Source organism: Cucumis sativus, chromosome 1 (assembly GCF_000004075.3).
Source record: "Cucumis sativus cultivar 9930 chromosome 1, Cucumber_9930_V3, whole genome shotgun sequence".
NCBI classification, from domain to species: domain Eukaryota; kingdom Viridiplantae; phylum Streptophyta; class Magnoliopsida; order Cucurbitales; family Cucurbitaceae; genus Cucumis; species Cucumis sativus.
Genome location: NC_026655.2, coordinates 4183384 through 4206911, shown reverse-complemented (window position 1 = coordinate 4206911; position 23528 = coordinate 4183384). Strand labels below are relative to the sequence as shown.

Genomic DNA, 23528 nt, shown 5'->3' with positions numbered 1-23528 from the left:
AAAAATGTGTGGTAACATGCTCAATTTTGTTATTGTTTCATAACATACGTTACATTAAAAAATATATATTCAATGGAAACCCGAATTTTCACTAGTGATAACTTATTGTTTTTAAATAGATTGATTGCATCAGGTGCATTTGTTTCAACTTCACAATCAGAGTTAGTCTCATATGCGATATTGCTCAACACAAGTCACTGACCTTCTAACTATGCTTCCACTTTTAGCAAATTTAAAACTCAATCCTTTTGTGTACCCTTCCGTTTCCGTTAATGGTTTCAAATAATGTATCAAAATCAATACTAATCTATTGCACCTGACCAAATTGTATTCATGTTGAGCTTCCAACAACCTAAAGTTGGAGGATACCACAGAGTGATGAGGACGAGGGGTGTGCTGCATTTAGCACAAAGCCTCTCTTGAGTCAATTTCGAAACCATTAAGATCCACCATGTGGATGTATGTCAAACATTTCAGCGGGATTAATATTTTTTTAAACACAACATGTTTTAAAATGTAAAATAAAATATTAAAATTGAAGATTAGAAAACATATTTTAGAACAATTTGAGAGACTATTTGAGCAATTTCCTACGTGTAATAACTATCTAAAAACCAAAATTAATTGTAGGACAGTAGGAGTTGAAGAAAACAGTTTCCATTTTTCCTCTTTCAAAGAAAAGAGAAAAGTAATCATCAATAATTCTGCGATGGTTAATGTTAAACGGGATAACCGGCAACCGGCCACGTATATACATTTTCCGGTTTGGAAAATCTAATCGCGCGTCATTCCAGGACGGACTACAGAGTAGTTCTTCGTCTTCCCCTCCATTTCTACTCCGTATGATTCTACTCATCTCTCCTTCCATCAATTCCACATTCTGAGTTGGATTCCACCTTCAAGATCAGCTGCAACTCCTCGATTCCCTCTCTAGAATCAATCACGGACACGATTTAATCGGCCATCGGTGTTGAATGGCTCGGATCTTTGAGTATTTCGTGGTTTGTGGGATCGGGCCCGAGATTCGTACTCTAGATGGAAACAAGGGATTTCATGGATTTGGTTACTTGTATTTACCATCTCTTCTCGACCAGTATCCTCCTTCCAACAATTCTCGTTGTCCTCCTCCACCACCTCAGCTCCCAACGGTGACTTCCAATACAGAAACTCTATCCACTTTCAACCATATTTTTTCTGTTTTTCTAGTTTAGAGGTGTCGAATTTCTCTACCGATTGATTAACCGGAGTTGCCTGCTTGTGGATCGCATTTTGCCTGCAGTGTGTTTTACCAGCTGGGGTTGAGTTTTTTTCATCGGGATATGATTCCAGCGACGCCAGCACTTTTCCGCGGAGTTATCCGATTGTTTTGACGGGTATGATTGGTGCTTAACTTTGAATTTCTTTCAGCATTCGTGATTCGAAGATGATTGGGATTGGCTATGTGGATGTATGTTATATTTGAATGGAATGTAGTTATTAGGTGTGGCATCTGTGTATCTTCACTCACTGATATTGTGGAAATTATAATGCAGAGGGCGATGGGTCAAAAATTTATGTCAGTTGCATTGCTTTTAGAGACCCTGTTAGTGAGGACATTGCCGAAGCTTATCGCATTCCACCGAATTCTTATGCTGATAAATGTATCTGTATTGTTTCGCGTTCACCCAGCTTCCGTGTACTTAAAGATGCATTGGAGGAACTGTTTGCATTGTGCTTCTCCAGCAGTGGAAGTAGGTCAGTACATAATTAGATGCTCTCTTCCTTACTTCATATTTATGTGTGTGGCAGCTGATTTTGGTACCACATCGTGAAATATAAATCTGATTTCATAGACACGAGTAGATTTATTTAACAAATTTGTATCTAGAAGGAAGAAAGATATAGTAGAAGGGCGATGAGAAATTAACTCAACCTTCAAGGCTATCGAAAAAGTTTATTCAACTGGCCTAAAGTAATAAGTAATCACGTTACAAAAATCAATTAGCCTAGAATTTGAATTTCAATGGAATTTTTTCCTTAGCTGCTTATATTCTCAGCTCTTCAACATTTCAGCAAGCCTCTGTGGGATATCATAGCACACATAGTCTCCAATGTACCACTGTCTACTCCTGGGAAGGATCGGATTTTGTTTGGCATTGAGAATTGCCTTCTTTCCGTTCAGGCTCCGTCCAAGGATGGGCTTCCCTATGCTGATGTAAGTTAGTTTTTATTTATTTATCATTTTTTTAATTATGTAAACAATACTTTTTTGAAAGCTGACTAAGCGCTGATGTACCTTGCCGACAATGTTATTCAGAAAGTGAAATGTTGATTTGTCTTCTCATCTAATGATCATTCCTCTTTATGGGGAATGCAGATTTCGTTTCAGCCGCTTACGCAGTGCTTAGATTTGGAAAACGTAATCAAACTCTTCACTGCTGTCTTGCTGGAGAGGAGGATTCTTCTTCGATCGAACAAGTATCTCTCGGTTACTACAGACTTTTTGAATTGATATTTGTCACACCACAATTATCTTATTCATTTGTTTGATGATTAATTTGGATTTTTTTCCCATTATATATGCACATATATTTATTCATTTACTGGAATTCTCATCTGATTGTTTAAAGTGTAGGAGAGTCAATGTACGATTCAACCAAATACTTCAGAATTCAGGGTTTCTAGTAATCTTAAAGAACAAATGTTTTTTTAGTTGTCTTTGTTATTTTTAGTCCCCGTCCTTTAATGTGCCATTCTCTCCTAGTACTAGTCAGACTCTTGTTCAACAATTTGGTTTAATTGGTCATTTTGACTTGATTGCTTGCTCTCTGTCATACATAGTCTTGTACGATTCTGTAAGTGACAATTCCAACTTTCCAAATTGATAATTGTCATTTTATTAGTATGTGATAACACATTTTCCTTCATGCTTTTGTTCTTCTTTTTGCAGGTATTCGCTCCTAACTCTTGTATCAGAAGCCATTTGTCATTTAATATATCCATTTAGATGGCAGGTCAGTCAGTTTCTTTAAAATTTCATATTATTATTATTAATTTTTTTTAATTGAAAATGTTTGTAACTCCACATTTTTGGTGTAATATTTGTGAGTCTGTTTTTTGTGCATATTTTTCTGCTTCTTTATTATAGATTCTAACCCAAGCTTTCTATGTTGTCCTGAAGCATGTCTACATTCCGTTACTCTTTTTCAGTGGAGTAGACTATATTGATGCTCCCACACCATATATGATGGGTCTTCATTCAGGTGTTGATACATCTTATCTGGCAATGGATGGTGTAAGTAATTTGATTTTTTTAATACGTATTTTAATGTTTTTTTTTCCTTTTTAAAATTTATAAAATAAAATGAAATTCCAGTAGAAACAATGTTTATCATGGGCCATGGCTATATTAGAATGTATTGCCGTGCATGTACTCAACCACATATTTGGCATGTGTTCCCCGTTGGAGGGCAGAGGAAGACCTAGATCATTTACTTTGAAATTGTGATTAGCTCGGTCAGTCAGAAATTACTTCTTTAGTGTGTTTTGCCTTCAACTTGCGTTCACCCTAGAGCTTTCAAGAATCCACTCCAACTGTATTTAATCACAACAGGGACTCAATAACAAGACATTGCGAACTAGATTTGTTGGTTTGTGCTTCCTGCAATACTGTTACTTATTGCCTTTTTTTTTCTTCCTTCAAATATTTTTGTTTGAGCTGAAACATAGGATATTTTATGAAAATTTGATGTTTTTATCATGGAGTTATGTAGTGAAATAAAGCTAAATGTTTTTGCTCATTTTGAAACCTAGGTTGTTGTAGTGGATCTTGAGTATAATTGTATCACAACTACTGAGGATATACCACCTATTCCAGAACCAGAACTTGGATCTTTGCGTAGTGAGCTGATGAAGTTATTATATCCCAATGTTGTTAGCATAGATCAAATGAGATCTGATTTGCGTAGCGCATCTGAGCAGTACCCTAGAGGTAGCAGCAAGCCTTGGGGAGAAAACCAAGACCTTCAGCTTAGGTGATAATTTGGTGCATGGCTTATACTTTTAGCTCTCCTACTGATTTTTTTCCCTTCTTTTTTTAAAAGTTTACTTGCATTTGAACGACTTCTATGTAATTTTTCATGTACTCGTTCTTAATATTTATATTGCTCCTCTGTAATACTTATTTTTGTGGTCTATAGTTTTAGGTTTTGTCTGTTGTGATTGTTGTGTAGAACTTCGGATACTTGTTGGGGACTCTGGATCTTAGTTTTACTTTTATTGTTTCTTAAATATCGAACTGAAGCTCAAGACTGTGTAACAAGTATGGCATATTTTTTTTAATACACCTTGCTCCATCTGAACATTTTTCACAAGTTTTAAGTTTTTTAATTTGGGACACCATGTATATCCTTATAGTTCCTTTTCTAATTTAAAGTTTTTTTCTCGGTAGTAAAAAGTAGTTTCACTTAGTAAAGTTATGAATTGTGCTACTTTTCTTCATTATCCAAAATTGGAGATCTGAAATGATAATGGTTTACCGTTTAAGCTTTTTCATCACTCAAATTCATTCGGCATGTTTGTTGATTGTTATCACCTGTCTGCATTGATTTGGCTATCATCATAAGTATGAATGTGCTTATGAATGGACCTGAGATTATTTATAGAAGTGACATTTCAGAAACTAGTATCACTTATTGGCATATGTGCTTCTGCAGTAGTCAGTCTGCCATGTATATGATAATGATATGTTTGGATGATGGCGTCAGTCTTGGATCTCTATGATATCTATGCAAGAAATGTTTTCAGGGCATAAGCACATGAAGTAGACTTTTATCTCAAGTGTGATTTCTAAAATTTAACATGATATGTGCAGGTTGATATTGTTAGAAATAGTGAGCTTAGGCCTTGACGAAGGGCCATGAGTAGTTAAGATTTACTTTGTCCTAATTTTTTATTCTTTTAACTAGGCTTGTGTTGCTTATAAATTTTCTCCCTTTTGTACCTTTATGATTATCAGAAAATAATAAGAGACATATGTACCGTGGTTTTTCTCTCTGTACTAGGGTTTCTACGTAGATCTTGTGTTCTTTCTTTGTCTATATTTTCCAATAGATGTTATAATATTTTTTCCATCCTTCATGCAGGTTGATATTTTTAAAATTCTTTGCATCACTCTTAAGTGGCTATCGCAATTTTGTAGTATGTAGTTCTCTCTCTCTTATCTTTCTCTCACAAACATTTACAATAGGGGTTTGGCATCATAATTTACTACAATTTTTCTTCAATGAAAATTGTTAATCAGGAAAGCAATGCGACTGATGTCTTCAATACACAAGCATTCTTGAAGAAGCGTTCACGATCGACTAATCAACCAGAAGATCCCATGGTAATGCCATCTAATTAATACCTTGCACATCATCCTCTGTGTACTTAACTTTTGAATTATTAATGAAACTGATTTATCTTCATATAGATAGTTTATGTGATACTATCTTATTGCTTCTGCAAATGGAACAGTATTTTCCTAGAAAGTTCTCTTTGTTTCCCCTAATGTTTGGGTTCACAAATTACACCCCAATACTTTTGTTGTGTTTTCAGATAACTCAATTCCTGGAGTCCCAAGGATTTCTAGACTATCTAGAGAGATGCATAGGTTCTGATGAAAGTAATAATAATATTCTTGACAAGTTACAAGATGCAATTGGGAGGGGTCAAAATCCTCTTTCAATTCTTCCGCCATTGGTTGAACCTGAGATCATAACAATCTCTGACCCTGATTTGGGAACATCAGGTAAAGAACATATCAATTTCAAATTGAATGGTGTCCGCATAATTACTGAACATGCGTACAGTATTTCTTGAAACCTTCGATGGGTGCTGAGATGTCGGTTTTTCTTCCCAATTTTCTTTGGAGGTTCTGGTGCCAAGTACACTTATGATAGATTTCCTTCAAACATTAGAACTGAGGAGCAGGAAGAAAAGAGAAAACAAATTCTAGCAGCAGCTAGTGGAGCTTTTGAATACTCTGGAAAACATAATCCTAAGTATGGATTTACTTTCAAAATCCTGTAATTACTCTGCAGAGCCATGAATTAGCTGTCAAACTTGTCCATTAATCTTTGATTTTTCTTTCTGCAATCAGTTCACCTTCTATATCGACGGGCAAGGATCTGAAAGCAGAAAGCCTCAGTCCAATGGAGAGACAGGCCGAAAGAGATCGCATGGTTTTGGACATTAAAGTCAAGCTACAGGTCATTATTTTACCGAGTATTGCAATATTTTCTTCTAAATGTGCTTCTGTTAGAGTCATAGACAGTATTGATTTCAGGCTTCTATGTATTAATTAGTATTTCCTATTGGTTAGGGTCTCTGGCTACGCCTTCTGAAACTGGGTGCAACTGATGATCCTCTTTCTTCTTTTGAATATGGCACTATTCTTGGTAACTTTTTTCTATAGACTTATTGCTGGTTTATTGATTAGAGAAGGTATTTGTCTCTGTTTGTTGTAAAATACGTTTAATTTTTTAATTAAAAAAATTTATGATTTTCTTTTTGCAGCTTTGATTGAGTCTGATGCAGAGGGAATTGGTGGTAGTGGGTTTGTTGAGTGCATTAGTGAGCATATAAATACAGTAAGTAGCTCGTGGGATTAATAAGAGTTGGTCATTCATGCTCAAACTCCCATTTTACGATCGTTTCTCTCAGTATCATTTTCATTACCTTTTCTGTTTCTCTTTCCCTCAAATTCAGATCTCTGATCCACATCAGGTTTTTAATGCATAGTTTGAGAAAATTAACAATTTTAGGAAAAGAATAAAACAAAACAATGAGAATGTGACACTTCCAATTCCAATCCAAAACCTACAGAAAATGGTTAAGGAAGTTAAAATCATAAATAAAACTGTGTGGCCTTTACTTTCCTAAGATTGTAGCAGTTGGTGTGAGACATTGACAGGTTCATCTCAAGATGGCATTGGGTTAACTTTTGACTGGTTTTGTGTTTTCAGGGATGGCTTTGTCAGTTAACCGATGAACAATTTATTGCTGTGAAAGAACTGGTATGTCATGCAACTTGACATATTTATAGTAACTAACTTCTTGCACATGTATTTGTTTTTGTCATGTCAATTTTTTCTTCATTATTAAAAACGAGTAAAAATTGATTTCAACAATTTCGTTTGTTTACATTGCCTGTTTTTATCACTGTTTCTAAATAAAAGAAAGGGAATTAAGGTTGTTTTAATGAGTTAAACTTTTTTTCTTTTCCTAAAAGCAAAATGATTCATTGACTCAGAAATTTGGTTGATTTTATTTTATTCTCTTGAGAAAGTGGTAGGAACTTTTCATTAGGCGTCATGAAAAGATACAAAAGAAAGCAGAGGGGAAAATCTGCTAACAAGTTGAGGTTACATAACGATGACCCCAACAGAGAATAATTATAGAAAAGCTAAACGAAAACACTCTAATTGTGGTGATGGTAAGCAGCCGTATCATAAAACTATTAGCAATTTTTGGTTGCTATTTGTTGTCAATTTTGGGGCATTTTTTTAAAGAAGAGTGTATGCACGTATATAAAACATAAAATTTTCAAGTGTTTACAAAAACCATTCCAACTATTCCTGAACTTGCAGTTGCAAATGGTTTTAGAAAACATATAGAATTTGTATTTTCTTTTTGCATTGTACAGCTGAATAAGAGTTTGGAAGTTATCTCTTTTCAATTACCTCACATTTATTGTTTAAAATAAAAATAAAAATTGTTTTTCTGATCAGCTAAAAACAGCAATCAGTCGTGCAACTTCACGAAATGATATATTGACAATTAGGGATGCCCTTGAGGTGTCTGGTGAAATGTTCAAGAAAGACCCCAATAATGTTCCTGATTACATCCAACGCCATCTTATTTCTCTATCTATATGGGAGGAGTTAAGGTGAGATTTACTTGCCAGTTTTGGTGGTATTTTTTGCTCATTAAGTCAGATTTCTAGTTTTCTAACATTTCTCCTAATTTTTTTTTATTTATCAGTAACAATATTCCTATTTCATATGTTGAGTTGAAGAAAATTGCTTAATTTCATTGGATTTTTTTTCTGAAGCACCAATATTTGACATTGTAGATCTGTAATTTTCCTTTGATTTTTTCAGTAGCATACCAGTATTCAGCTGGTTTATTCACGGAGTACATCCTACCTTGAAATATTTTATTTGTTATCAGGACTTCTGTGGGTTCAATCTTGATATTTGGTTTTCTGCAGGTTTTGGGAAGGTTATTTTGATTACTTGATGGAACGGTCTTCAAATAAGTAAGGATTTACATGGTTTATGCAAGGAAGTGCTGAATTAATTATTACTTCGCTGTTCTCTTATTATTTTGTATATGTTGCTGCTTTATACAATATTTTCGGCTAGGTGAACTTTAAACCTCTGATTCGATTAATGGTTTCATTCCCTGAAGTTTCTCAAAAACTTTTATAAGGACTTTATCTTTTGGGATGACATCATATGGTTGCTAACTTGCCACATCAAAGTTTTCCATGTTTTCGTGCCAATCTGTCAGATTCTTCTTTGGTATTGATTTTTAGTGATGTTTCTGGCTCCTCCTTTAAAATTCATTCCTTCAAATGATCTTTCAATTTTTTCCCAAATTTTGATGAGGCAGTTTAGACCCACCCAGGAGTTCTTTGTTTTTCACCAGAACTCCATGAAATTCACAAAGTCTTGTTCCAGGGTCCACAAATATTAACATAAAAGGATGGAGTCCTCAAGATGAAATCCCATTTCTTAGAGGATAGGAACATGGTCTTATGCAGCTCTTGATTTCTTCGATAGTCTGGAGCCCATGAACTTCACCACCCATTTACTAGGTCCAATGTAGGGATTCCCTTCGGTTGGACCTAGTAAAGTTACCATTAATCATAGAATTTCTGCATAGTTCCAACTCGGCATTGTACTTTCTGAACATGCTCATACTCTTCGTTCTTATTCCATCGAACTTCTCAAAGAACCAACTATCATCTCAAAAGCGCTCCTTGATACTAGACCATCTACGGGCACTGGTTATTTGTATCTCCATACCATCTCCCAGATGTTCTCTAACTTGTTCTTTTTCAATTTTATTTTGAATGCAGAAGCGCCAATTATGCATCTCAGGTTTCTGCACAGCTAATTGTTATGGCATCACATATGGTACTCCTCACCTTGACATTTTGTGTGAGAGTGAACAAAACGCCACTTCACGCGATTTATCACTCATTTTGAAATGAATACCATCCCACCACACACACACGCAGAAAACAATAAAAAAACTTAATTCAGTTTATTGCCTACTTGGAAGGCTGGGCTTGGGCTTCCTGACACTGATGCTTGGTACATGATTGAGACAATTGCGGAGAAAAACAGCATTGGATACAAGCAACTCGTAAGTCAAATATCATTTTATCTGATTCATCATAATGTGCAAATGCATTCCAGAACTGTTCACATCAGCCACAACATGCATTCAGTGTTTGCATCAACTGCAATTAAGAAAAGTTCTAAAGATGGTTGGTTTTGCATTACCGCATTTTTTCTCATTTACAATCCTACTTAATGATTTTCAGATAAAGCTCCGAGGTTTCTTATCCCATATCCAGCAGCTGCGCATTAGTTATTGGGGGCTCTCTTCTGTTAAGTCTCAGTCCATATCTGCTCATGCATTGCCATCTCCACGCCCCAAAGATGGATCTGATCAGAATCAGCAACCTGCTGAGGCTTCTGTTGTTGGAAGAAGTTGGGTTCAGAGCATGTTCAGCAGGGATACATCTGCAAGGATTAACTTAGGTCGTAGTGGTCGTTGGTCTTCCGATGGTGGGATGTCTCATATGTAGCTTTCATCAAGATTTTGTGGATTAATATTATCGTGCAATCAAAGATTTTGTGTTGTTTGTTTTTTCCTTTTGCTTTTAGCCACAAGTGAGAGCGGTACTCCTCCACGACAAGATTTATCCTCAGCCGGGCAGAAAAAGGTTCAAAGCAATATTCGCGTCCTTAGGGGTCATAGTGGAGCTGTGACGGCACTTCATTGTGTTACGAAAAGGGAGGTGTGGGACTTGGTGGGAGACCGTGAGGATGCAGGTTTCTTCATTAGTGGAAGCACGGACTGCTTGGTAAAATCTTGATATCTCATTTTTCTCATCTTTGGGAAAACCATTTGTACTAGAGAGTTTGTATGGCATATGAATTATGAAGTGTTGAATCATATTGTTCAAAATTGCTCAGGTCAAGATATGGGATCCAAGTCTTCGTGGTTCTGAGTTGCGAGCAACTTTAAAGGGTCACACAGGGTACTTTGTCTAACTTCTTACATTTTCATTCTCAGGGATCAGTTTGATTTGCTTAGTCTTTTCACTATTCAGTTTTAACTATATTCCCTCTCTTTACCCATTTTTTGCAAGCCTACAGACCTGTTCGTGCGATTAACTCTGATCGAGTAAAAGTAGTTTCTGGGTCTGATGATCAGTCAGTGATTGTATGGGATAAGCAAACAACCCAGCTTCTAGAAGAGCTGAAAGGCCACGATGCACAGGTGTTTTTCTATTTCTATTTTACTTTTAGTTTTAAAAAAATTCTAATACAAGAGATTACTAAAACGCTAGAATGAAATATGTCGTAGTATGTTGATTTAGAAAATAACTTGTTTCAGTCTTTTTTTAGGCTGGAACATTGAAATATTTGGAGGAATAAACTTGTGAAGAACAATATTATTAACTAAGTGGAGTCTGCAATGCCTGAATGTGTCATGTGTTGATTTTGGCAGGTCAGTTGTGTTCGTATGCTATCAGGTGAACGTGTCCTTACGGCTGCACATGATGGAACTGTGAAAATGTGGGATGTCAGAACTGATACTTGTGTGGCAACTGTTGGTCGTTGCTCTAGTGCAGTTCTATGCATGGAATATGACGACTCTACGGGAATACTGGCTGCTGGTGGTAGAGATACGTATGTCAATTTACTGAAATTATGTTTCTTTTGTGTATGTTGATATAGAGGGTGGCCGAGATATCCTGTTAAACTGTCTAAAATGATATATGTTCTATAAAAATATTTTGAGATTGCATGGTCACTGACTTGTTATCTATGTACTGGATACTCGCATTTCAGAGTAGCAAATATCTGGGACATCCGTGCTGGCCGGCAAATGCACAAGCTTTTAGGTCATACAAAATGGATACGGTAAGTGGTGTAAAATGGACAGTAGTTTTAGTTTATTTGGAAAAAAATATCCATACAACCTTAAGGAACCAATATTTATAGGATCAAGATGTAGGGAATCCAAGGCCCGAATACTAACTTGCAGGCTAGAAAATAAAAATAATTAAAGAATAAGTAATTGTCTGAATCTAAGTTTATAAGCAAGTAGAACACTCCAGACACAGAGGGCAAGTGTCTTCAGCCACACTAGTGTATAAATCACAATTTTTATTTTTCTTGGCTTCCTATTTTCACATCCTTGGATATTTTAATGTGCCGGTCAGTCTAATACACATATGGCATCCATGCAGCTCAATAAGAATGGTAGGAGACACCATAGTTACCGGTAGTGACGATTGGACCGCTAGATTGTGGTCTGTTTCTCGAGGAACATGTGATGCTGTTCTAGCATGCCATGCTGGCCCAATCTTGGCTGTCGAGTATTCTGCACTGGATAAGGGAATAATAACTGGTATTTAACTTGGCTTCTTCACGTTTCTAATGCAGTTAAAGTATATGGAAGTTTAAAATTAAAATAATGGCTACGTGTTTCCTTTCAGGTTCAACTGATGGACTTCTCCGTTTTTGGGAAAACGAGGATGGTAAATTATCTATATAAAATGTTGAAATTTATTGATAATATGATGTCTTTCACTCATTTAACTTTCCTCCCACATCATCAAGTGTCAACTATAAACTTTCGTTCCTTGCAATGGAGCTTTTTCATTTTCTTGATCGCGTGAAAGTGTGATGCAAACTTTTCTTGCTATATATGTAGGGGGTATTAGATGTGTGAAGAATGTCACCATTCACAGTGCTGCCATACTGTCAATCAGTGCTGGGGAACATTGGTTAGGAATTGGAGCGGCAGATAACTCTATGTCTCTCTTCCATCGGCCACAAGAGAGACTCGGAGGCTTCCCTAACACGGGTGCAAAAATGGCTGGGTGGCAACTATACAGAACCCCACAAAAGACTGCAGCCATGGTATAAAGTTCTTTTTTTTTTTAATTCTTAGGCGGTTTGGACTCTTTTGACAGCCTTTTTGTTATATATATATTTCTTTTTATAATGTATCATTTTAATTCAATCCTGGGAGACGGTTTTTTATCTTCTCTTTACTTAAATTGAGAAGACAGAACGAAATTAGTAGTTGGCCTAGTGATTCTCTTTACTTGGGCCAATGAAGACAAAGCTAAAGAGCTACTACATGCAATATTCAAATGTTAAATTCTTTTCACCGTTATTCAACAATCTTTCTTGTCCACAGAGATCTTGCTTTTTTAGTTCTCTCTTGTTTCAATTTTGTTTTCCATGTTTTTTTTATAAAAAAGTTTTTCATCTGAATGCACCTATTGCATGGATCCAGGTACGATGTGCAGCTTCAGACCTCGAAAGGAAACGAATATGCACTGGTGGTCGTAATGGCCTTCTAAGGCTCTGGGAAGCAACAATCAACATCTGAGGCAACATTATCATTGTGAGTTCAAATCCTATGCTATAATTTTCCGTTCTTAAAATGTTTCCAAAAACCTTAGTGGTCTATGCCATTTGTCGTCCGCAGCATCATCATCAATTCATGAGGAAATATGATTCAAAGAGTTGGCTAGTTTCACCTAAAAGGTATACTTGGTTGATGTAATATTTCAGCGGTGCAATGTACAGAAAAGTGAGTACTCATTACAAGAAGGTGAAGCTACCCTCGTGGAATGCAGAGGAAAGTGAATCAATGCCCCAATATTAATTGATTTTCTCTTTGGGGTAGCCAGATGTGGATTTTTGCAATTAACGGCTAACTTGATTAAATCAAGGATTTTAGATTTACTTTGTCTGTTTGTTCAAAATTTTATTTGTTTTCATTCTTACATATATTGGAATATAGCATAAGTATATAAGAGATAGGTGTGTTTGAAGGTGCAAGTGTGAGGTTTCAATCAAATTTTTGTAGCTATTGATGTCAAATTAGTGTGTTTGTTGTAGAAAAGTGTTAAGACCTCTAATTCATAAAAATCTACATACATTGGCATAGCACATTCTTCCCCCTCTTACCCCTAAAGATATTGTATACTTTTCATAACTCGACACTGGGAGGTCATTCGGAGTTTTTACTGAGTAATAAAAGATTTACAATGGTGTTGAAGAATGGCATCATCTATGAGCAAAATAAATCCCAAAACCTATCTTCACCTTTGCCACTTCCTCCACACTTTGTTTTTTCTATTAACTATTCACTTAAATGTTCAAAAACATATTTGTCCATATCTTATACTAAGTTTCTAAGTTCGAAAGTTTTCTACTGTAGAAGTACTTATTAAACTTTAATCGATACTTCCACGCTTTCAATAGTCTAATAATCGATACTTCCACACTTTCAATAGTATGAATTGACGTTTCAATTATATCATATGATTAAATAATATCAATTATATCATATGATTAAATAATATCAATTATATCATATGATTAAATAATATCAATTATATCATATGATTAAGTTTTAATCAATAGTTTTATATTTTTAAAAGTCTATTTTTAAAATTCTAACCTTTATCAAAAGTTTTAAAAGCAATCATATGATTAAATTTTAATCAATAGTTTTATATTTTTAAAAGTCTATTTTTAAAATTCTAACATTCATCTGATATTTTTTTATTATGTATTGATACAAGTTTATTAGTGTTTTTTTATAGATTAATAATATAAACAATAATCGTGTTAACTAATTATTATTATTTTAAAGAAAAAATTGTTTCAACATTCTGTCAATTTTTCTACCAAATTTTGTAAAATTAAGCGGAGAAGTAAACCCTAACGGCATATAAAAATTAGGTTAAATCAACTCTACTTTTCTCCCGCCATTTGTAAAGCATAATCCTCTATCCATTCCTTTCTCCTCCCGCCATTGTTGTCTCTTCCACTTCAATCCTTTTCCCATTTTGAAATCTCTCCATTCCATTGAAGAAACACCACACGAAACACTATGATTATCGGTGCTTCTATATCTTCAGTCGCCGCCCTCCGCCTTCCTTTTTCCTTCCATTGCTTTCCAACCTCCAAAACCCTCATTTCTTTCCCTTCTCTATCCCTCCTTCATTCTCCAACTTTCCATATCTTTTCTTCAATCACTTCTTCCATTACTGCCTCGATGTCCACTTCCTCGTCTCCGACCACAGAGCAGCCGGCTTTAGATGACAAGAAGCCCGCGCCGCCGCCGAAGCCATGGCTCATCGTCGGCCTCGGAAATCCCGGGAAGAAGTACGATCGTACGCGCCATAATGTCCGTATGGTCCTTATCTCTGCTATATGAATTCCAAGTTTCTCCTATCGTTTATGTTTTAGTTCATTTTTTCTTTGAGCGTGATTGCTTTTCCAGAAATTAGCCTCGATCTCGCTATAGAAGATTATGCGTTGTTTTCTGTTTGATTTAAGTGTGGGGATACCACATAGGGAAGTTTCCCGAGCATGAACTTATTATTATTTTGGAGGAAATTAGGGTTTAATGTTGATTATGAGTGTTATCTGGATGTTCTTTATGAAGATGAATTGAAACTCTATCAGTAGCTAATGCTATGACTGAATTTACAGGTAGGTTTTGAGATGGTGGATGCTGTAGCTGAAGCTGAAGGGATATCCATCAGTAATGTTTCCTTCAAAGCTCTGATAGGGAAGGGTATGCATTTTTTAACAATTCTTGACAGTTGATGAAATTAGAATATTTGGTTAGGACTTAGAAGCACATCTACCAGAAAGTCAGTTTGTTAGACTTGAACTAATTTGCTGGTAGATTATTGACTCCAACCTTTCCTCTTTGAAGATTATCTTTGGGACAAGGTAGTCTGATCATGAACTATAATTTGATAAAATAACAATTAGATTGTCTGTAATCAGACTTTTGTTGAAATTTTAATTCGATTGCTGCATTCTCAATCCTTAATGAGCATGTTTCACTAAGATCCAGCTGGTTTTTCCTTTTCTGTTTGAAGGCTCCGTGGTTTGTGGTGTTTCCAATCAATGCTTTGCTTTTAGCTTTTGTTGATTGAAGATCTCTTGGAGTCCTCAGTGCTTTGGTCTTCAAGAAGCCTAAAAGTTTCTGTCTCTGTTGTTGTCTTTGTTCTTTCAAGCTGATGTTCTTTTGTTCTTTCGGATACTCATTTTCTTTTCAGGCTCTTGGAACTTTTGTCGTCTTATTTTTTCATTGGGTGCCTTGTTTCTTTTCTCTTTATTTGGGGGTTTGTATTCTCAAATATATATCTTCTTTTTGCATCTATCCGTTAAGTTTGTTTCTTGTTAAGAAAGATAAAGCACGATTCATTTGTTGGAGTTTGTTTTACCAGAATAATCAAATGTTTCTTTCCCCCAAAAAATGAGTTATTGTCCAGGACATAGTATTGGGGATATTATTATTTCCCAGTTGTTGATTATTAAAATAGTGAAGAGATTTTATGTTCACTTTTATTTCAGGTTTCATCGGGGATGTTCCTGTAATGCTAGCTAAGCCACAAACTTTCATGAATGCAAGTGGTGAGTCAGTAAGTAAGCTTTCTCTAGGATCTCATCCATTTTAGTTATTAGGTTTATCCTTCGGTCTCAATGATTGATTTATTATGCTATGCGTTTAACCTTTGATTGCAGGTCGGTGCTATTGTTTCCTACTATAAGATTCCATTGAAGCAAGTACTTGTGGTAAATATTTTATTCCCCACGTAAGACTATCAGTGTTCTTGACGAGTGATATCTACTTTTGGGGAAGACAAGAGAGGAGGTTGGGATCTGTGTGATTCAATTTTTCCCCTACCACATCTAATCCATAAATTGCGATCCATATAACAGATTTTTGATGACTTGGATTTGCCTTTTGCCAAATTGCGAATGCTGCCGAAGGGTGGCCATGGAGGGCATAATGGGTATTCCCTCTCTATCTCTCTACAGAAAATATAATTCATTTTAATCTACAGTTTTGGTGTCTCAGTCTTCTGAGTTTTGTGGCATCTATTTTTCAATATCCTTAATAATACTTGGTAGAAGATACAGCGGTGGATTTTCATTTAATTTCTTCAGAGCCATGTTCCATATCCTCAGCCTTGTTGTATATATATTACCATACATTCATTTAGTTAACGAGTGAGCTTCTACATAAAGTGTGAAAGTGGAGGAAGCTTGATTTACTACATGATGGTAGTAGCTTTCTATGGGGCTTTTGGCCAATCTAAGTCTATGCTCTGTATCTGAATAATTCTGACTCGTATTTTTTATTTTTTATTCTGTGAGGCAGTAGAGGCAGTGCATGTGTTTTCCATTCCGGAAAAAAATAAGCATATTCCATTTTAATGGATTTTTGGTTGAAAGTTTATCTTTTTACAGAATTTTTTCCATACAAGGAAAAGTACACTTTCTTCAAATAAAATATTTACTCAAAAAGTTTTGACCGCAAAAGCTTTTGTGCTATAAAGAATTAATCACACTTTCTTCAAATCTGAAGATAGACTTTTGCTTTTGAATCTTTGCAGCTTTTTAGCGGAAGAAATAGAATTTAATTCAGTTGACAAGTAAATGTGAAAGTTGCCAAAAGATTTAACGGTGTCATGTGTGCGCCTGATCCAAGAAAACTCAGTTCAAGGATCTGGGATTACTGATTTTGATTGTATGATGAAGTTTGAAATAAAAGAATCATTAAGAAGAGCAATAGACATCAGAGGTATAAACTTTAATTACTTTTTTGTCTGTGCCAGAATGAGGAGTATTATTGATCATTTCAAAGGCAGTCGTGATTTCCCTCGATTAAGAATTGGTATGTGTCTTAGGGCTCTGTTAACACCTCCACACTGCTTTTATATACTATCAGCTGTTAAATGGATGAAAATATTCTAGGCATAGGGAGACCTCCCGGGAAAATGGATGCAGCAAATTTTGTTCTTCGCCCCTTCAACAAACAAGAAAGAGAAGAGGTGTGTAAAATAGCTTCTTATTTCCGCTAAGTGAAGCCTGTTGATAATCGAACTGAGTTTGGTTTTTTAAAGTTTTTTAACCATCAAAGTGGAATCATCTCTTTTCAGTTGAACTTTACATTGCAAGTTGGCGAAGACGCAATACGGATTCTTTTGCTTGAGGGGTTCAACAAAAGCGCAACATTTGTCAATACCAACAAGTCTCTGGAACAAATAAGTTGAAAACGTTCAATATTTAAACATTTTTATAGACTCTAAAAGGACTCCATTCTGTTTATTGTATGTATCAAACTGCATTATACACTGGCTGACTTCGCCACAGTATCAACTACCAACTTCTGTGGGGTGAAAAGCGTATTGCAGGAACAAACAATCAGTGTAAGATTTTGACACCTATCTATGGTAATCACATTGTTTTTCTCTGTTTTCTTCCTTTTGGATTGAAATTTCTTAGACATAAAGTTGTGATCTTTGAAGAGATCAATAAAACTAAAAACGTCCCCCACCATGCAGAAAACCAACCGATAAAAGTTGAGTATGGACATGAATTGATAAAAGGCAGCTACCTCTACCAAAGTTTTATCGCTTTAATTATCTCATCTTAGCAATCACTAATGGACCAATGGATCAATGGTGTTTCTTTCTTTGTTCGTCTGGTCATCTTCTATATGCATTTCCTTGGTTAGGCCATGTTATCTTGTCCAGTTTAACAATTGATTTCATTCACATTCTCTTCTTCATGTTCGCCTGTGTTTTTCAGGTTTCTGTTGAATAGCTTCCCTATGGACTTATTTGCCTCATATGGAGTGCTTCCAAGTAGGTAGATCTCACAAAATTTTAAAAATGTTGGTGATGGGTTTTAAAACGTACTGATGATTTCCTACTAACCATTTTCTACAATTCTGTAGTATTTGGAGTCGATGATTTTAATTTCTAGTTTTTTGGCATATGATTTAAACATATGTTTTATGTTAGGTGTCTTTAGTTGGTTTTTGTTATTTTGTGTCTTTATTTGCCCAGAGGTAGATCTTCTATGACATGTCAGCACTTTTTTTTCTTTTTCTTTTTCTGAAATTCTTTTTAGTTTAAAAGAATTTCTAGTGTTTTGGCAACAATTCATGCACAAAAATAAGGTACGTCAACTTTTGTCAAGAGGAACAAATCTTGGTAATATTAATGTTGTATTTAGAGTGGGCTTACTCTCCTTCCGCAAGCCAACATAACATTGAATTATTGGTGGGATGCCTCGTTAATAGTTGTTATTTTATTAAATGAAATGCCCACACCTACACTTGAGGGTCTGTCTCCAATTGAGTTATTGTTTGATCCCAAATTGAATTCTCTGAGTTGAAGTAAAGATTTGCGGTTGTACTCACTTTTCGTGCCTAAGACCATATCAGTCCATCCAGCTATATTACAAATTTAATTAATTTTGGGTAGGATCGAATCTTCCACTTCTAAAATTGATCTGAGCTTATTTTGACATAAAAATATAGTAATTAGACCTATAATTGCATGTATAGACCAAGTTTTTCAAATTCTTCACTATTAGTGACCAAATCATTTGTATTTGCATGTATAGACAAAAAATTTCAAGTTTTTCAAATTCTTTCACTATTAGTGACCAAATCATTTGTACTTGTAGAAGTTATGAGTGATATAACATATCTAGGAGTAACATAGTTTCATACACCAACACGTTCATATTTGATTAATCTTTTATTTTTATCTTTTTCATACACCTTTTGAAATCTTTCTGCTATAAGAATAATGTTTGGGATATAAGATAGCAATTACAACAATAAATGCAATACATCTATAGTATATATATAAAAGGATATAAATGAAAAAAAAAAATTAGTCCATTTAACCATTTTAAATTAAGTCTTCATCAATAAATTTAACACTAGTAAAAACTATAAAATCATTCCATGAATTTTTATTCTTCATGGGAAGTGTTTTAAAATCTAACGGAAAAGTTTATAATTTATACTCTAATTTAATTAATTAACTAATAGAAAATTAAACTATTTGTGACCAAAGCAATTAGACTGTGTTGAAGTTGCAAAATCGATAATTTTTATAATAATTCATCAGCAAAACATAAAACTATTCAAATTACCCCTTTTTTCTAAATAATGTTATTTAAAAAAATTATATAAAAAATAAAATATGTCAAAAAGTATTGACAAAAATAGGTTAGTGAAGTCGTAACAGTTGACAACCAAAGTCATGGACACGACTTTAGTGAGTTGGCCGTATGGATCCTACACCATTTATTTTTTCTTTATATATAATAATCATCTTATATACCAAATAGTATATGATATGTATATTTTCACTTTATCAAACACAAAAAATTTAAAAAATATATATATATGAATTATCTCACATGCTTCAAACTAAAAAAACAATAATAGTTACACAACTGTGAAATTAACTAAATGAGAAAACTATTTTTAATTATGAATTTCTTTAATTTCTTACCTTTTCTTAATAATATTAATCGTAATTATAAGTAGTGTTAGTCATTTTGGTCTTATTTCCATGTAAATTTGAAGTTCAATGTGTATTTTATGTAAACAATGATAATTTTAAACTTACACAATTAAGTGTATTTAGGCTATACTAATTAAAACTCCATATACTTTGGGTTATATCTCTGGACTCCAATAAGGTTTATTGACTTTGGGCTAATCGTCTTTCTTCAGCCCACAAAGCAGCCCAACTTTCTTTCATCATCCTTTTCCTAAACAGGTTGTCATAGCCCTTTGCATATCAAACTCTTCTTGTGTTTGGGCTAGGCCCATAGTCAAATTGTTGTGCCGAATGCCAGTTATATTGGGCCAGCACACCATTACCCTCCTTACAAACAGCCATAAGCTTCCAACAAGCCCATAATAAAGACCAAAATCATATTTGCGAGTTTCAAACTTTTCTTCTCTATTGGGCTAGGCCTATAATCAAATTATTGTGCCGAATGCCAGGTATATTGGGCCAGCACACCATTACCCTCCTTACAAACAGCCATAAGCTTCCAACAAGCCCATAACAAAGACCAAAATCATATTTGCAAGTTTCAAACTCTTATTTTCTATTGGGCTAGGCCCATAATCAAATTGTTGTACCGAATGCCAGTTAAATTGGGCCAGCACACCATTACCCTCCTTACAAAGAGCCATAAGCTTCCAACAAGCCCATAATAAAGACCAAAATCATATTTGCAAGTTTCATTTCCGGGACTCACCTCTAGGCACTTTTCTGCCTTCCCATTTTTCATTTTTGGAACTTACCCCGTTTCATCTTCAAAACGAGCCTCCAATGTTTTATTTAGAAAAAGTTGAAGCTCACTTGAAATAGTAAAATCCAAAATTTTAGGGTTTATATCTCTTGCACTAACCTTCTTACCATATGTAAATGTCTCTTTTACCATCTGAAAACACACAAACACGAACACGCTATGTTATCCTCCTCTTAAGGATGAACGAACTTTTTTTAAAAGTAATATAAATTTAGAAAATAATGTAAAAAATAAGCTATTGACAAATTCTCTTTCTATCTCTCTACAGAAAATATGATTCATTTTAATCTACAGTTTTGGTGTCTCAGTCTTCTGAGTTTTGTGGCATCTATTTTTCAATATCCTTAATAACACACTAGGTAGAAGGTACAGCGGTGGATTTTCATATAATTTCTTCAGAGTCATGTTCAATATTCTCTGCCTTGTTGTTGTATATATCAACAGAAATTTCTTTCATTTAGTTTAACGAGTGAGCTTCTACATAAAGTGTGAAAGTGGAGAAAGCTTGATTTACTGCATGATGATAGTAGCTTTCAGTGGGCGTTTTGGCCAATCTAAGTCCATGCTCTGTGTCTGAGTAATGCTGACTTGTATTCTTTATTTTTCATTTTTTATTCTGTGAGGCAGTAGAGGTAATGCATGTGTTTTTCCATTCCGGAAAAAAATAAGCATATTCCATTTTAATGGATTTTTGGTTGAAAGGTTATGATTTTTTTCCATACAAGGAAAAGTATACTTTCTTCAAATAAAATATTTACTCGAAAAGTTTTGGCCGCAAAAGTTTTTGTGCTATAAAGAACTAATCACACACTTTCTTCAAATCTGAAGATAGACTTTTGCTTTTGAATCTTTGCAGCTTTTTAGAGGAAGAAATAGAATTTAATTGAGTTGACTTGACAAGTAAATGTGAAAGTTGCCAAAAGATTAAAAGGTGTCATGTGTGCGCCTGATCCAAGAAAACTCAGTTCAAGGATCTAGGATTACTGGTTTTGATTGTATGATGAAGTTTGTAAATAAAATAATCATTACGAAGAGCAATAGACATCAGAAGTATAAACTTTTATTACTTTTTTGTCTGTGCCAGAATGAGGAGTATTCTTGGTCATTTCAAAGGCAGTCGTGATTATTTCCCTCGATTAAGAATTGGTACGTGTCTTAGGGCTCTCTTAACACCTCCACACTGCCTCTATATATTATCAGCTGTTAAATGGGTGAAAATATTCTAGGCATAGGGAGACCTCCAGGGAAAATGGATGCAGCAAATTTTGTTCTTCGCCCCTTCAACGAAGAAGAACGAGAAAGTGGTGTGTAAAATGGCATCATATTTCCACTAAATGAAGCTTGTTGATAATTTAACTGAGTTTAGTTTTTGACCATCGAAATGGAATCATTTCTTTTCAGTTGAACTTTACATTGCAAGTTGGCGAAGACGCAATACGGATTCTTTTGCTCGAGGGGTTCAACAAAAGCGCAACATTTGTCAACACCAACATGGCTCTGGAACAAATAAGTTGAAAATGTTCAATATTTAAACATTTTTATAGACTCTTAAAGAACTCCATTCTATTTATTGTATGTATCAAACTGCTTTATACTCTGGCTGTCTTTGCTACAGTTTCAACTACCAACTTCCGTGTGGTGAAAAGCGTATTGCAGCAACAAACAATCAGTGTACGTAGGATTTTGAACCCTATCTATGGTACTCACATTGTTTTTCTTTGTTTTCTTCCTTTTGGATTGAAATCTCTTAGACATAAAGTTGTGATCTTTGAAGAGATCAATAAAGCTAAAAACCTCCCCCACCATGCAGAAAACCAACCGATAAAAGTTGAGTAAGGACGTGAATTGATAAAAGGCAGCTACCTCTACCTAACTTTTATTGCTTTAAATATCTCATCTTAGCAATCACCAATGGACCAATGGACCAATGGTGTCTCTTTCTTTGCCCGTCTTGTCATCTTCTTCTATATGCATTTCCTCGGTTGCCTGACCATGTAATTATCTTCTCCAGTTTAACAATAATTGATCTCATTCACATTCTCTTCTTCATGTATGCCTGTGTTTTTCAGGTTTCTGTTGAATAGCTTCCCTATGGACTTACTTGCCTCCTATGGAGTGCTTCCAAGTTCTAAGTAGGTAGATCCCACAAAATTTTAAAATGTTGGTGATGGGTTTTAAAACCTAATTACTTCTTACTAACCATTTTCTCCAATTCAATAGTACGTGGGGTTTAGGATTTGGAGTCAGATGATTTAAATTTATAGCTTTTTTGGCATTCATATGATATAAACATATGTTTTATGTTAGTTGTCTTTAGTTGGTTTTCACTATTTTGTGTCTTATTTTGGCTAGAGGTAGATCTTCTATGGCATGTGCAGCATTTGTTCTTGCTAAATACTTTTTAGTTCAAACCTTTGTTTAAAAGAATTGCCTTTGTATGTTTTTCGAGATACTGTTTAATTTTAAAAAATACATTCTTTTGAGAGAAAAAAAAAAGCAAGAAGTTGTTATACAAATCATTAGTTGTTATAGTCGGGTAATAATGATTGTTTTAATTTGGATTATAATAATTTTAGACAATTCTTGTCTCAAACAAGTCAAAATAATTTTTGAAATGGTTTTTAACGGTTTAAATAGAAACTATTTTCTTCAAAAACAATTATTTTTCTTTTCTCTAATTAACCTAAATAAATAGGTTCTAAAATTGTAAACAATAATATTTTTCCAGTATGTTTGAGAGATTCTATCTCAAGATCATTATTGGATGACTAAACCAATCATTTTGAGTAAAAATCAGTGTCAAAAAGTTATTTCCAATAAATTGTGGTCTAACTTGTAATTGATTATTATTTCAAAGGTGGAGAGATAGAATAGTAAGAGATGTTTAATTATGCATGTATGTTGGGAAATGTGAGTGTGAGTAGGTTCATATTATGTTTGACTTTAACCCTCAATCCGTGATGAATTTGATACCATTTTCTTAAGTAAGAAAAAAGGTTCCAAATAGATATTTTGACACATGAACAAAATTGACCAAAGCTGACAAAGCCTACAATAAAGAAATCAAATTACTTT

At 34.6% G+C, this 23528-nt stretch overlaps 3 protein-coding genes across 7 annotated transcripts; all 3 read left to right on the top strand.

Annotated features, from left to right (window-relative positions):
• The first annotated feature begins 704 nt into the window (after nt 1–704).
• Nucleotides 705–13248, top strand: LOC101212131 (DENN domain and WD repeat-containing protein SCD1). Of its 4 annotated transcripts, none has more exons than XM_011652196.2 (31): nt 723–1148; nt 1280–1373; nt 1533–1734; nt 2053–2194; nt 2357–2457; nt 2930–2993; nt 3161–3274; nt 3793–4013; nt 5124–5178; nt 5282–5365; nt 5578–5770; nt 5894–6023; nt 6122–6230; nt 6344–6419; nt 6538–6611; nt 6987–7037; nt 7752–7909; nt 8234–8281; nt 9107–9164; nt 9313–9396; nt 9578–9824; nt 9924–10123; nt 10236–10300; nt 10419–10542; nt 10774–10955; nt 11118–11189; nt 11519–11679; nt 11768–11809; nt 11986–12194; nt 12577–12687; nt 12858–13248. In XM_011652196.2, the coding sequence occupies exons 1-30, from the start codon at nt 975–977 to the stop codon at nt 12670–12672; spliced, it is 3630 nt and encodes a 1209-aa protein (XP_011650498.1). In that variant the 5' UTR covers nt 723–974; the 3' UTR covers nt 12673–12687; nt 12858–13248. The 4 variants fall into 4 exon arrangements, 3 of the variants coding, with proteins under 3 accessions (XP_011650498.1, XP_011650495.1, XP_031743093.1); XM_011652193.2 differs by having other exon boundaries at nt 726–1148; nt 12772–13248; XM_031887233.1 differs by having other exon boundaries at nt 1100–1148; nt 2037–2194; nt 12772–13248.
• Nucleotides 13249–14046: 798 nt separating this feature from the next.
• Nucleotides 14047–18457, top strand: LOC101211885 (peptidyl-tRNA hydrolase, chloroplastic). Of its 2 annotated transcripts, XR_004216347.1 has the most exons (9): nt 14047–14484; nt 14793–14877; nt 15669–15736; nt 15840–15890; nt 16038–16111; nt 16937–16995; nt 17076–17152; nt 17261–17530; nt 17913–18457. XR_004216347.1 is itself a non-coding variant. In XM_004137420.3 (8 exons), the coding sequence occupies exons 1-8, from the start codon at nt 14188–14190 to the stop codon at nt 17372–17374; spliced, it is 825 nt and encodes a 274-aa protein (XP_004137468.1). In that variant the 5' UTR covers nt 14047–14187; the 3' UTR covers nt 17375–17583. The 2 variants fall into 2 exon arrangements, 1 of the variants encoding a protein (XP_004137468.1); XM_004137420.3 differs by lacking the exon at nt 17913–18457 and having other exon boundaries at nt 17261–17583.
• Nucleotides 18458–21383: 2926 nt separating this feature from the next.
• LOC101211652 (peptidyl-tRNA hydrolase, mitochondrial-like) lies at nt 21384–22502 on the top strand. Its single transcript, XM_031880215.1, has 3 exons — nt 21384–21599; nt 21680–21757; nt 21855–22502. The coding sequence occupies exons 1-3, from the start codon at nt 21539–21541 to the stop codon at nt 21983–21985; spliced, it is 270 nt and encodes an 89-aa protein (XP_031736075.1). The 5' UTR covers nt 21384–21538; the 3' UTR covers nt 21986–22502.
• The last annotated feature ends 1026 nt before the right edge of the window (nt 22503–23528 follow it).

Bases quoted from the DNA above. Each gene is read 5' to 3' on its own strand.
- LOC101212131 (XM_011652196.2), top strand. From the start codon at position 975: ATGGCTCGGATCTTTGAGTATTTCGTGGTTTGTGGGATCGGGCCCGAG. The intron at 1,149-1,279 runs GTGACTTCCAAT...TTTTGCCTGCAG, and splicing joins CACCACCTCAGCTCCCAACG to TGTGTTTTACCAGCTGGGGT. The intron at 10,124-10,235 runs GTAAAATCTTGA...AAAATTGCTCAG, and splicing joins GTGGAAGCACGGACTGCTTG to GTCAAGATATGGGATCCAAG.
- LOC101211885 (XM_004137420.3), top strand. From the start codon at position 14,188: ATGATTATCGGTGCTTCTATATCTTCAGTCGCCGCCCTCCGCCTTCCT. The intron at 15,737-15,839 runs GTAAGTAAGCTT...CTTTGATTGCAG, and splicing joins TGAATGCAAGTGGTGAGTCA to GTCGGTGCTATTGTTTCCTA. The intron at 15,891-16,037 runs GTAAATATTTTA...TCCATATAACAG, and splicing joins CATTGAAGCAAGTACTTGTG to ATTTTTGATGACTTGGATTT.
- LOC101211652 (XM_031880215.1), top strand. From the start codon at position 21,539: ATGAGGAGTATTCTTGGTCATTTCAAAGGCAGTCGTGATTATTTCCCT. The intron at 21,600-21,679 runs GTACGTGTCTTA...AAAATATTCTAG, and splicing joins TTTCCCTCGATTAAGAATTG to GCATAGGGAGACCTCCAGGG. The intron at 21,758-21,854 runs GTGTGTAAAATG...ATTTCTTTTCAG, and splicing joins CGAAGAAGAACGAGAAAGTG to TTGAACTTTACATTGCAAGT.